At 39.8% G+C, this 13892-nt stretch overlaps 1 protein-coding gene across 4 annotated transcripts in view; it reads right to left on the bottom strand.

Moving 5' to 3' along the window:
* Positions 1-13892, bottom strand: part of SH3D19 (SH3 domain containing 19) — a 199949-nt gene that overhangs the window by 65315 nt on the left and 120742 nt on the right. The window contains exons 3-8 of one of the 4 annotated variants that reach the window (XM_055144851.1): positions 10836-10876; positions 7068-7163; positions 5505-5547; positions 3308-3446; positions 2995-3157; positions 964-1968 (exon numbers count right to left, since the gene is read on the bottom strand). In XM_055144851.1, the coding sequence (XP_055000826.1) occupies positions 964-1968; positions 2995-3157; positions 3308-3446; positions 5505-5547; positions 7068-7083 (1366 nt within the window). In that variant the 5' untranslated portion in view covers positions 7084-7163; positions 10836-10876. The remainder of the gene's footprint in view (positions 1-963; positions 1969-2994; positions 3158-3307; positions 3447-5504; positions 5548-7067; positions 7164-10835; positions 10877-13892) is intronic. The other 3 variants (XM_055144852.1, XM_055144849.1, XM_055144850.1) reach the window with 3 other exon arrangements.

Genomic DNA, 13892 nt, shown 5'->3' with positions numbered 1-13892 from the left:
ATATGTAAGTACACAAATTCTACCCAAATTGGCGAAAAGCAGTAAAATCAACCTTATCAATGACAAATAGAGCAGCTTAGTTTGACAAATCAAAGGTAAGCCTTATCATCAAAGCCTCCATCTGACCAGTTTGTGGAAAGAAAACATACACTCTGTCTCCTGGGAAATTTAATTATTCTGATATTGGCAAGAAACTTACAACTGTTGTGTTTTATTTACAAAATTTGCATTCCCAAGGGAAGATGTTCTGTGAAAATTACAGAAAAAGAAAACTGTGACATATGGCTGGGTCTGCATTCTCTCTGTTGCTCTTGCCAGAGTCTTCCCAGGAGATGGTCGGTGTCTGGGCAGTCCCAGTGGGGTTTCTGGGGCCACTAAATGGCTTCCCAGCTATCTGATATTCCCTCTCTCCCCATGATGCTCCCCTCACAGCAGTAAGCTAGCCAGTCTCACCCCTAGTCCTGGTCTCAGTCTACTTGCTCTGACTCACAAGAGAGGCATCGATGTGTCTTCCCTTTTTCCTGTCTCTACCTCTCCCATCCCATTTTCCTTTCCCCTTCCTCCTGGTCTCCATCCCTTATCCAACTCCACAAATCTAATCTGTTTCTCTGTATCTCTACACACACACACACACACACACACACACACACACACACACACACACCCTTAATAGTCTCCATCCCTTATCCAACTCCACAAATCTAATCTGTTTCTCTGTATCTCTACACACACACACACACACACACACACACACACACACACACACACACACTTAATAGTCTCCATCCCTTATCCAACTCCACAAATCTGTTTCTCTGTATCTCTACACACACACACACACACACACACACACACACACACACACACACACACCCCCATAATAGCTTCTATACCAAAAACAAAACAGCAAGTGCCATTGAACATAGCCTGCAATGATTTCACCTTCTCCAACTCTTCACTTACCCAGAACCATGTCTGAACCAGCAGATTCTTCAACCAAGTTCCCAGGTGGAGAGGGTAAAACATCATCATCAAAACTGATGAGGTCGATGTCCACTGGAGGCTTGCTTGGCAAAACTGGTGCTGGGGGATTATTGGCGAGGGGACCTTCTCCCAGGGACCTGACTGCTTTGGCTTGTGATGCCACTGAGAGTCGAGGAGGAACAGTGACTGGTTTCAGCAAAGCTGCAGGTGGGGTGGGATTTTCTGAGGAAACTGACTTCCTGGAGAGCAAAGGCCGAGGGGCAGGCATTGGGATTTTCTTTCCGCCATCAGCGCTCTCGGCCGTGGGTGCTCCTCCCAGATTCTCATGATGAAGACTTCGAATAAGGCCAGGATTTGGTTTCTTTGGCAATTCAGGTTTGGTTGCTGGGATGTTCCCTGCTTCTTGTGATGGTGGCTGAGAGTTGAGCCCTTCCCTGGAGGTCACTTTGAGCTTGTTTTCAGTCCAGGAGTCCCATTCTCCAGAGGCTCTGTTAGCAGCTGGTTTGGGAGCCACAAAGGGTTTCCCTGAGGAAACAGGCCTTGGAGGGAGTGTACGGGGAGCAATTTCTGGTTTCTTGGGCAGTCCCCAGGCTTCTGTATTGGTCTGGCCCTCAAATGCTTTGATTCTTGAAACAATACTATTTTGGCTTCGTTCTGTATTCATAGTGTTTATTGCTGCCTGACTAGCTAAGTCGTCAGGACTGTCCAACAGGGACTGGGGCCGGTGGGGGGAGGACGCCTCTTCCGTAGACACTGGGCTGGTTTTCTGGTGACTTTTCTCTTTATTGTGAGTATCTCTGGCTACTGGTCTGAGGTTGTTCTTTGATCTTGGTCTTGGCACTGGACATCTTGTAGCACTGGAGCTTTCTGGACAATTCTGATCATCAGAAACATCAAAGACAATTAAAGGTGCCACACTGCTCAGAAGGTCACTGGCTGACACTGCAGGGGAAGACTGAAGAGGCTTGAGAGGTGCCTGCAGTGCTAACAAGGCAAAATGAACAAAAAAGTGGCATATTGTAATTGCATAGAAAGCAAAAAGGGGATATGCAAATATTTTTAAGACCCACATAGAGAACAGCGAACGAGTTGGGTTTATCTAGTACAAATTGATTCTAATATTAATGTTGAAGTATACTATGCTTCCCCTGGGGCTGTGCTTCAACCTATATCTAGAAAAAATATTCATTCTATATTATTTTAAAACATCATTAAATTTCTGATTCTCAGTAGACTTTTCACATGAACCATTTCCCTCAAAACTCCAACTTTTTGTTTGTTTGTTTGTTTGTTTGTTTTTGGGTCACACCCAGCAATGCTCAGGGAATACTCCTGGTGTTGCTCAGGGGATGCTAGGGATTGAACCTGATTTTACCTGCTGTACTGTATCTCCAGCCCACAAACCCCAACATTTTTTGCCTTACTTTTCCAAAGTAACATAGCTCATCAGTTGTCCTAATATAATATTTCTATGAAAAGTGTAACAAGACAACCACCTTTAGCATCCTACTAAGCGTAAGTTGCTAAGTATAATGTCCCTTTCCTTTTTTTTTTTTCTTGTTGAATCACACCCGACGATGCACAGAGGTCACTCCTGGCTCTGCACTCAGGAATTATCCCTGGCCGTGCTCAGGGGACCATATGGGATGCTGGGAATTGAACCCCGGTCGGCCGCATGCAAGGCAAATGCCCTACCTGCTGTGCTATTGCTCCAGCCCCATAATGTCCTTTTCAAAGGGGAGAAAGGGCATAAGCAGTAATTCCAACCATGAATTAAAAGGAAGTTATTTCTGAGCTATGTACTAGGATGTACCCCAGAGATTGGGTCTAAGGCCTGAAATGATCTATTACAATAATCACTGCATACCCAAATAAAGAAAGCACATGCTCATCACACTGACTGGGAAGCAGAGTCCAATGAATTATGCACAAATTGCAAATTATTTTAAAGGCTAGAAACCTACTGATTACTTCCCGAGATCTAGGTCAGAATTAGGAAAGACAAATTACTTGCATTACTTTGAGGCAGATGGTTGTCTATGTCTTCTGAAAAGTCAGTCTGAGTTGCAGATGTACTCGTGTGCCTAGGAGTGGCAGCAGCATTATTATTATTTGTAGTATTAACTTGAACTTGGTTGATTTCTTTTATAACTTGTTCATAAGATGGTGGTAGCTGCAAGACAAAGAATAAAGATTTTAGGTACTTGCCACAATGTTACTAGTCTCACAGTTCTTAACTCCAAACTCTATTTGAAAAATAAAATGGCTCAAAACGAAATAAGTAACTAAGTAAGTGGAAGAAGATAATGGGCAATTCATTCACCTCAGCAGGAACCAGGTCACTGGGCCTCCAGGGGCCTGCTGCCGGAGGCTGGGAGAACCCCAGTCCTGGGGGAGGGACTCCAGGAAACCACGAAGTTGGCCTCAGTGGCTCTGCTGCCACAATGGTGATTTCTGGGCGCCTATCGGACAGAAGCCAGAATCAGATTAGACAGCTTGATATACATTATTATCTATCTGAAAATATGCAAAGATACATTAAACAAAACTACCATCCAAAAGATCACACAAGAATGGACAACTACAGTCACAGAAATGATCTGTCATGGGCCTCTTGAACAGTACCTGGAAGACTTCAAGGGAGTAAAAGACTAAATCCTCTGAGTTTTGGCTGCAAAACGCTTTGGGTGTACTGGACGCAAGCTTTAGCTCTAGCCTGGTGGATAAAAATCTGAACAAAGAAGGCCACTGATCTCTTCATTCTAAGGCTCTGTCTAGTCCACAGAAAACATAAATGTATTATATGGTAGAAAAGCGCGCTGATAAATGGAATAATTTCATTTTAATTATTACAATTATTAATTATTATTATTCATTTAAATTATTACAGTCAGAAATGATACCATAGATATAAAATGTCCCCTTCCTCCTCTGCTCACTTTTGTACCAATTCAAAGTTATCTGTAAGTGTTGAGTTTACATGTTCACTTCTTAACCTGGATGTGTGTGCCTGCTCAATTTGGGATATGAATGGGACAACTGGGGTGCCAGTACAGCAGGGTGGGCATCTGCCTTGCATGTGGTTGAGGCGGGTTCGATCTCTGGCATCCCATATGGTTCCTGGGGCACCATCAGGAGAAGTCTCTGAAATCAGAGTTAAGAGTAAGCCCTGAGGACAGCTGGGGTGGCCCAAAATAAAGCAAAAAAGAAAAATAAAAGGGCCAGGGCTGTAGTTCAGTTATACAGTACTTGCCTTGCATGTGTAAGATCCTGGCTTTGATCCCTGGCACCACGGAAAATTAAATGAATTAAACTAGTGCAGTATCATATCAAAATAGTGCACATATGGACACTCCCAAGATAGATTATACAACAGCAGAACCTACTCATAGATCAAATTTGTTTTATTTTATTTTGCTTTTTGGGTCACACCCAGCGATGTGGCTCTGCACTTAGGAATTACTCCTGATGGGCTCAGGAGCGTATACAAGATACCAGGGATTGAACCCAGGTCAGACTTGTGGAAGAGAAGAGCCCGATCCACTGTTCTATTGCTCCAGACCCCCAATTTGAACAATATTACCTAAGAACTTCTGCTTATAGTTTTGTCTATCTAAATGCAAAGTTAATAATAAATGTTAAGCATTATATATGCATTAGTTCTCATGCAAACTTACAAAGTATCTATGACTAGTCCATTTTAAAGACAGGGTCACAAAAGCTAAGGAAGGATAAATAGCTTGCTCAAGGTTACATGATAAAAAAGTAAAGTCAGAATTCAAATTTGATTATGACTGATTCTACAGACCTTGTTTTTCATCATTTTAAGTTATACTGAAAGAAATTTAAAAGCAGTTTACCTTCCAACCTTTCTTCTATTTCACCGCCTGTCCAATAGTCCTTCCATCTATCCAGTGATTCCATCCTTTCTTGTCCCACCCTCCAAAATCCACTTATCCATTCAAGTTATCTATCCAGCCTACCTGACTCCTTTCCTTTCTTTCCCTCCCATTTCATAGTTTATCCTATAAAATGTCCACTATCTATGCAGTATTTATCTATGCAATAACTAGACATAGCCAAGAAGTGAAAGATGTTTCTTTTTTTCTATTTTTTTTTTTTAAATCAGGTCTCTCAAGTAGTGTTTGAGGAACACCAAGGCCATATCAATTTTACTGGAAGGGGGTAAGGTGGGGATCTGGGGACAGGGGATTAAACGCGGGACTTCTACAAGCAAAGCATGCATTCCAGTCCCTGGCTTCTATGAAGAGCAGTGCATTTCTCTGAATTCTTTATATATGGAAGTCACTTAAATACTTCTAAATTTACTTCTGAGGAATATTAAACATTTCCAAGCTTGGATTGCTTCATCTCTCAAACAAAATCATTATCATTCAATCTTATAAGTTAAATCTGGAAACGTACCATAATTCATGGTTTGTGAAAGAGAAATATTTAACTTACAAACTGATGACATACTTTTATTTCATTAGCAGAATGTTTCATAAATATAATCATACCTCCTATCTCGATGAAGCTCATTCTGAATAGAAGGCCGAGAAGCTACAGAAACAGAAGAAAACAATAAATTATACAATTAGTGCATTCAATAAAAGTATAAATTTTGTAATATAATATTGAGGAAAAGTTAGCTTATACTTGATATCATACAGAATGTATGATTTTAATACACAAAAGTAGAAAGTAAAAAAAGGATTAATAGGTATAAATTTTATATTTAAATTGCATATAATATAGATTTGAAAGGCTATCCAAGTATACTGTGTGGTTCTGAAAATTTTGAAGAAAAAGAGAAAAGAAGAGTGCTATAAAACAGAAATCACATGGTAAGAACATTATGGCAATGACAGGAGATAACATGGGTAGGGAAAATAAACATATTCATTCTTATTCATATGACATTTTTTGCAACGTTTATTTGTAACACTACCATGAACTGCATGGAAATGGTTAATTTTTAATCTATATTCTAACTTCTCTAGAGTTTGACAAACTTTAAGTTGGTTTATTACTTAAAAGATAATAATAAATGCTATTCTAGGGGTGTTTAGAAATCATTTTTGAAACATGCGTTAGCACATATTGTATTTGCAGCACTGAACTTTCCCTCAAGTCTCAAATTTAAAAGACCAGATAGTTTAACTTTTCTCACATTTTGTTTTAAAATTTAAAGTTAATCAGCTGAATTTGGAGACTGAATTTGGACATATGATATCAAGTATTACATATACGTGTAATATAAAATATTATTCCTATGTTCAAGGAGCACATTCTAACGATGATTTTTTTTTTTTTGCTTTTTGGGGTTACACCCGGCGATGCTCAGGGGTTACTCCTGGCTTTTGCACTCAGGAATTACTCCTGGCAGTGCTTGGGGGACCATATGGGATGCCGGGGATCGAACCCGGGTCGGCCGCGTGCAAGGCAAACGCCCTACCCGCTGTGCTATCGCTCCGGCCCCTCTAACGATGATTTTTAAAAAAAAGTCTCAAATACTGCAAGGATTTGTCCACAAAGGGAAACTTGTTTCAGATACAAATTATTTCTACTAGTTAACTTCATACTTCTCCAATATGAAATCTTGCAGTCCCGTGTCTTGAAAATGTGAAAGGTATTATTCTTCTCTTTCTTCCTCCCAATAACCTCAGGTTCCCTCTGAACAGGAACCTGCCACTACTGGGGAAGGGAAGGATAAGGTGAGAATGCAGCTGGCCGCTGGGCTTGAGCGGTGGCAGCAGAACTCATGCTGGGTTGGCAAAGCAACCCGACCTCGGAAGCTCAAACCCCTGATCTCAAGATGGAGGAATTCTTACATTCATACCAACAACTAGTTTTGCTCACACATTTTTCTCAATATCTAAACCAAGTTGGGTGTTGTCTATTGAAATACTAGGACAGAGAAATTCAGGTTCTGAATGGCATGTCTGATTGGCTAGAATGGTTTTAGGAGGTCATGGCCTCACCGAGTATGCTACAATCACATCCTCACAAATCACTAAAGCCAGATTCAGCAGACACAGCACTTTTCAAAGACATCACGTTATTTATTGTCACACACATACCTCTTCCACGGGGCATTTTTGCTGTGCACTATTCATGAGTGCTAAGGGAAAGAGCAAGACTGTCTTGCCATGCCACAGTTTCCCCCACTCTGCACACTTGGATGGAAAAGAAAAGTTGATGAACCATTGTTTCAGGGAGTGAAGAAATATGTCTGCTGCAAAGGTATCTGTGTACATCAGGACTTCCACATACATAACCACAAGTAAAAAAACAAAACAATAACAACAAAATATTACCCATAAGTTTTAACAACTGTGCAAAAAAATTCTAAAATACATTTGACAAAGTTGATTTGTTACATCAATAGGAATCAATTTTAAAGCACACATAATACTTAAAAGATACTTCAATAATCAATTTACAGTGGCTCAATTTTGCAGTGTCACACCAAGTAGGTAAGTAATTAATGGACCACAGTGGTATATTCTGACTCCAGATACAGCCAACCACGACAGGAGATGACCTCCCGTCAAACTTTTGTACTTTCACATTCTTTGGGATATTTTCCCTTATGCTCTATGTAATTTTTTAAAACCCCTATATTCCCTCCTTTATGAACTGTTTTTTCTTTCTTGATCCTTATAGAATGGTTGATATTTTAAAGCTAGAAACACTCAATCTTTGCTGTAGATTCTCATGTACTGTCTCACACTCTCTCTGTTATTTCTTAAATATACACAAATTAATCTTATTCTCGCTATCCAAGATTAAACAGATTCCATGTCTTAGTTGCCAGGAGAACCAAATTTGCCAGCAAGGCCTACATAAACCAACATGTTCTATTTAACCTTTGCTACAGCTGCTTAATTCAAGTGTATTTTGGATTAAGGCCAAAGAATGGCAGCATTTTTAGAGTATCATTTTACAGATTTTGAAACTTTTACTTATTTATATGGTTAAATTATATGTACCAATTGCATTGTGCTATTTACAGAATGGCTTGCATGTGAATTTGCAATATTAACATTAATAATGAATTCTGGGGACAGAGAGATGCTCGATGCCAGTGTGCACGCCTCGCATGCAGGAGGCCCAGGCTCAATACTCCAGCACCACATGACCACTTGGAACACAGAGTCGGGAGTGGTCACAAAAGAAAAAAATAAGATAAAATAGAATGAAGACAACTGGGTTAGTTTAGGGGGGAAAAAAAAGGGACCCACAAAACTTTCCCTTCTTAAAGCTTTGTCGATTTCTGACTTCTTCCCGGTTAGGACTCTACTTCCCTGTTTTTGTCATCTCATGTTCCAGTCTGATCTCCCCATTGCTTCATTCCCTGGTGCCAAAAAATGTCTCCAAGTGTCCTCATTCTAAATAGTCTGCAAACATGTTCAGGTCACCTTTCTCCTCAACCCTCCTCCCTCTTTTCAAGCGATAGCCCCTTCCTTCTGTTCGCCACCTAAGTGTGTCGGAGTGGCCTCCCTCAGCTGTCCCTACTTCCACATATTCCACTCATTGTTCAAACTGAAGTGGACTTCCAACTTCATTGCCCTGTTAAAACCTCTCTCCAAGGTCACCACTGTGCACCCTAAGTCTTATGCACAAAAATCCATTCTCAGTTATCTTGTGGCAGCATTACAAGCTATTTGCAGTTCCTCGTTCTTAAAAACCCTGCCTCCCTTTGACCTCTAACTCACAGCTGTCTCCTGATTTTTTTTCTCTTATTCTGATCAACCTTTTCAGTCTTTTGCCCCCTTCTTCTTAGCTGTCTTCTCTTTAAGCTTTCATCGACATAAGGGTAAGAAGGAGCCATCCTCTTGGAGAACTCAGAATATCAGGTAAAGGGTAAAGTATATGGGGGAAATACTGGAAATAATACAATAATATTGGTGAAGGGTCTTGGGTACTTTAGTGGTGGTGAGGTATACTCACTGCATACATCAAATCATAAGTGCACTATTTAAAGCACATGCCCAGAAAATAAAGTGAAAGAGAGTAAGCTAGAAAGTGAGAAAGAAAGAAAGAAAGAAAGAAAGAAAGAAAGAAAGAAAGAAAGAAAGAAAGAAAGAAAGAAAGAAAGGAAGGAAGAAAAAGGCAATGACAACAAAATCAGAGCAAAAAATTATTTCTTTGACTACAAAAACAAAATACTAGTTGCCTGAATGTAAAACAGGGTAAATTAATAAAATGATGTCAATTGTAAATTGTATGTTGAAAAACAGAAATTGGATTTTGGTGGTATATTGCATATATATATATACATATATTTAACACATAGATAAGCTTATATTTACATTATATCAAGTTGTTGATTTGTAATGTATATTTGATATCTAAATATTTTTATATCAATGTTACTGTAATAAAAGGCTTAAACGAAAAACTATCCTTGGGGAGCTATGGGAAGTTTGGCACCCCAACAAAGTCCTGAAACCCAAGAGGGAAGAAAGGGAACCGGAGAACAAAGGCAGGAACATGCAGAATTCAGTGAATGAGGCCCTTCTCTGCAGGCTTGTTTTTTAGCTCTCTTTGGAGGGCGAAATAGCTTGGCCTCAGACATCAGTTTTCCTACACTTCATTCTTTATTACCTTCTCCATATAACAGCATTTCTAAACTGGGAACCATAAGGCCCTCTGTGAGGCCTCCTAATATTCCATTTCAACAAGTGGGGTGGGGGTGGGGGTGGGACAATAGTTGAAATCATATAAATGGGGGTGTACAGCACGACACTAGGGCACCGATCAGTAAGACAGGGGAGTAATAGGAAGAAAACAAGGCCAAAAGGGGACACTAGTCAGAAAAGATTGAGAAACACCATTCTACACTTCCTGTCTAGCTACTTCCAGGTTTTGTCTATAATATTGAGTATTCCAAATTGATCTCCAGCAATAAATTATTGACTATACCAAAGATTCTTAAACATGTAAAGCTATACTTAATTTTTCATTTTTTTAATTCCCTCCAATATACCATGTAATATTCTCACATAGTTAGAACTTGCCAACAACAACAGCAAAAATGAACTGGGGAAATGGACAATATTATGTATTGCCTGACACCTTACAAATTTTTCACTGCAAAGGTTTAAATGTGTGCTCTCCACTACCTGTGGAGCTCTATATTAAAAAGACACTAGAAATTATATTTCTAAAAATAGAATGCATTCCTCTAGGGTGGTGACCTCAGCTCAAATAATGCAAATCTCAAAAATCCCACCTTTAAAAAAACAAGTATATGCAATTCATGTTCTATGGAAAAGATACCTCTGATGATCCTTCTATTAAAAAGAATATAAAAATCCTGCATCAGCTAAAGTTTAAGGCACTAAGCAGGGCTCTAAGCACAAAGTATGAACATGTCATTTTGGAGAAATTATACAGTGACACTTCTATCTTGCATAACCTGGAAGTGTGAGCTGATCTCTTCTGGCATTTATACAGTTAAATAAAAATACTGTGCAAGCAAATGAATCAAAAAGGATATGGCTTTATATTTTTGAAACCTATCAGATATCTATACCTACAGAAACTACATAAAATCTATGCCAGAGATGGAAATGGATGAACTAATTCAAACTTCTTTCCTAACAGCTTGATCTGTATGAAAAAATTATTATTTTGAGAAACTGGCTTATTAATAAATGAAATTTGAGAACAAAGTTACAACATTAGCTGCTTGCCTGACTGAAATTGTTTATTATTTCCTAGGAGAAGCTATTCTTGCTGGATTCTTTGTAAGATTCATCACATATAATCACTTGCTAGAAATCAAAATCATTTAAAATTATTACAAAAGAAAATACAGAGCCAGAAAAAAATAAACTTACATCTCTTGATTACTGCTCTAATCGATGACAAGGGTCCTTGGCTAGAAATTAAAAAAAAGAAAAAAATGGATTACACAATCCTTAATCCTTTTGAAGGTCATTTAAATATCAGGTCATTTCTGGGACTCAACATGGCACAAAGCAGCAAGTTTGATACATTACTTACAATTCTACCTTTTTGAAAACACAATTTTAAAAACATAATTTAAAAATTTGCTTTGATATGTAAAATGTTTTACAGAAAGTGAGAAGGTTGATTATGTATATTTACAACATAAATTAAAATTTGCCTTTAAACTATTTTCATAACTACCTAAATACATTCAGGCTGGAGCAATAGCACAGCGGGTAGGGCATTTCCCTTGCATGCGGCCAATCCGGTTTCGATTCCTCCATCCCTTTTGTAGAGCCCAGCAAGCTACCGAGAGTATCTCACCAGCACGACAGAGCCTGGTAAGCTACCTGTGGCATATTCTATATGCCAAAAACAGTAACAAGACTCACAATGGAGACATTACTGGTGCCCGCTTGAGCAAACTGATGAGCAATGGGATAACAGTGCTACAGTGATACATAAATACATTCATTCCAGTAAATTTTTGCACATTGGAATCAGGTAGCAATAACACAATGATCAAAATAATTTGGGGTGGGGCTGGAAAGACAGTAACAGAGGATAGGGTGCTTGTCTTGCACACGCTGATCCCAGCATCCTTAATAGTCCCATGAGCACCGCCAAGAGTGATTCTTGAGTGCAGAGCCAGGAGTTAAGCCCTGAGGATTGCCAAATATACCCACCACCAATTTATTTGTGTGTGTGTGTGTGTGTGTGTGTGTGTTTGTTTTGGATCACGCCCAGCAGTGCTCAGGAATCACTCCTAGCAATGCTCTGGGTACCATGTATTGCTGGGGATGGAAACAAAGCTGGCTTATAATACTTCTGTATAATCTCTCTGGCCCTCAATTGTGTGTTTGCCTCTCAAAGTTCTGTCACTTCAGATGTAAACTAGCCAAGATGAGGTCATATTAGAATGGGGTTGACCCTGATCTGGACTATCCTCAGAAGGTCACGTGAAGAAAGACCCATGGGGAAAGTACCATGTGACACAGCAGGCAGAGCCTAGAGTAATGGAGTCTTAAGGGATTTGAGGTGAAGTGTGGTCCTGACACCTGAATTCATGTGTCCAACCTTCCAAACAGATTGCTGTTGTTTTAAGTCACCCAGTTGGTGGTACTTTGTTATATCAGCCCTAGGAGGGCTACAAGGAGGGCCTCCTGGGATGCTCAGTAGACTAGATCATTCAACTATGCACTTTATGCACATTTCGATATGTCACACTTCAATAAAAAGTTGGGGTAGGGGTAGAAATCTTAGCAAAAAATACAATTTTGAATGAAGTCAGCAAGGTGCCACAGTTCTTAGGATTTTGGCGAGTATTTTGGTTAGATCTATAATTCAACAAACTAACATCGTACATCTAAAACAGTAACCTTTAAAGTTTAGTTTTTTAAATAAAGGTTTTGTTTTTATTAAGAAATTGTTTTCAAAAGGATGACTGTGTTCAAATGTATCAGCATGGGAAGCAGTTCTGGGAGATGGTAGAGTGGCCTCCTGGCTGTGGAGTGCATTACAGTTTCTCATCTCAAACGTGGCTGTGATTACAAGCATGAGCTTTTGAAGAAGATCCTTTATCTCCTTCATCAGAGCAGATGCTACAGTGAAAGTTTCACTGCAGTCTAAAGAAAAAGCCCCTTATGGTCCTCCCTCAGGTTCCTGTCTCATTGGAGAATCTCTGGGAAGGATGGTCAGCACAGGGCAGCAGACATGGCCACAAGACAGTCCACTGATCTGAGGCAGAGCAGTATAGCTTGCTGATTCAAAAGAGCTAATTCTGCAGAGCAACAATCCGTATTTACTCCTGGTACATGGTAATGATTTTGTGCAAAGCAGCACCTCAAAAGTCCACCCTTTATTTATAAAACCCACTCAACTCCCTTATGAATTTGTCATGAAGAATAAACACTACACACACACACACACACACACACACACACGGGTATTGGACTAAACCCAGCAGTGCTCAGGGCTGACTCCTGGCTCTATGCTTAGGGATCACTACTGGCAGGCTTGACGAACCATATGGGATGCCAGAGATCAAACCTGGTCATTAAAATATTTTATACAATTCCTGGAACAAAGTGTGTATACAGTAAGGGGAGGCTGCTATTATTACTCATGTTGGTTCATAAACTCCGAGGATATCACAGATCATCTGACTACACCTAAAAGCCTTGAAAAGTTTTCACTTTAGGGTCCGATATTACAGAGAAAGCTGGTCCCAATCATAGTTTGTTTAGAATATTTGTACGTTTTTAAAATATTTATTTCTTTGAGATCTACTTTGCTCTTCTCTGGCTCTTGCTGCTCAGATGAAACCTGAGCATAAGACAAAACAAAGAAATGTAAAATGACACCTTCATGCCATTCTACATATGTAAACTTATGTTCTGGGTAGAGCTAATCCAGATTTTTTTTCATCTCCTGTTCTTCAAGGAGTTCTGTCTCTATTATCATATATTTATCTACTAGCAGATAAAATCACTCCTGAAATGTAAAAGTCCAAGACCCCTCCAGGGCACAGCAGATACAGCTCAAGTGACAGAGAACATACCTAGCATATACAAGACTCCAAGTTTGATGCCTGATATTGTATCCCACATCCCTCTCTGGTGGCACCTGAGCACCATCGGACTCCAGAAGCATGGCCTCACCTGACCCAGGCATCAAATCTCTAGCACTGAGCAACTAGCTGAAAGTAACCCCTGAATATTGCTTGATGTGGTCCCCAAACAAACAAATAATAAATAAATACAAAGTGCAGTCAGTATATACAAAAGGTCAGGAGTGAGGAGACAGCTGAATATAGTTTGAGTTCAGCAGATAAGAAAGCGAGGGGCTGGAGCAATAGCACAGCGGGTAGTGTTTGCCTTGCACGCGGCTGACCCAGGTTCGATTCCCAGCATCCCACTTGGTTCCCCGAGCATCACCAGGAGTTA

This window comes from Sorex araneus, chromosome 7 (assembly GCF_027595985.1).
Source record: "Sorex araneus isolate mSorAra2 chromosome 7, mSorAra2.pri, whole genome shotgun sequence".
Classification (NCBI taxonomy): Eukaryota; Metazoa; Chordata; class Mammalia; order Eulipotyphla; family Soricidae; genus Sorex; species Sorex araneus.
This window is presented reverse-complemented; position numbering and strand designations above follow the sequence as displayed.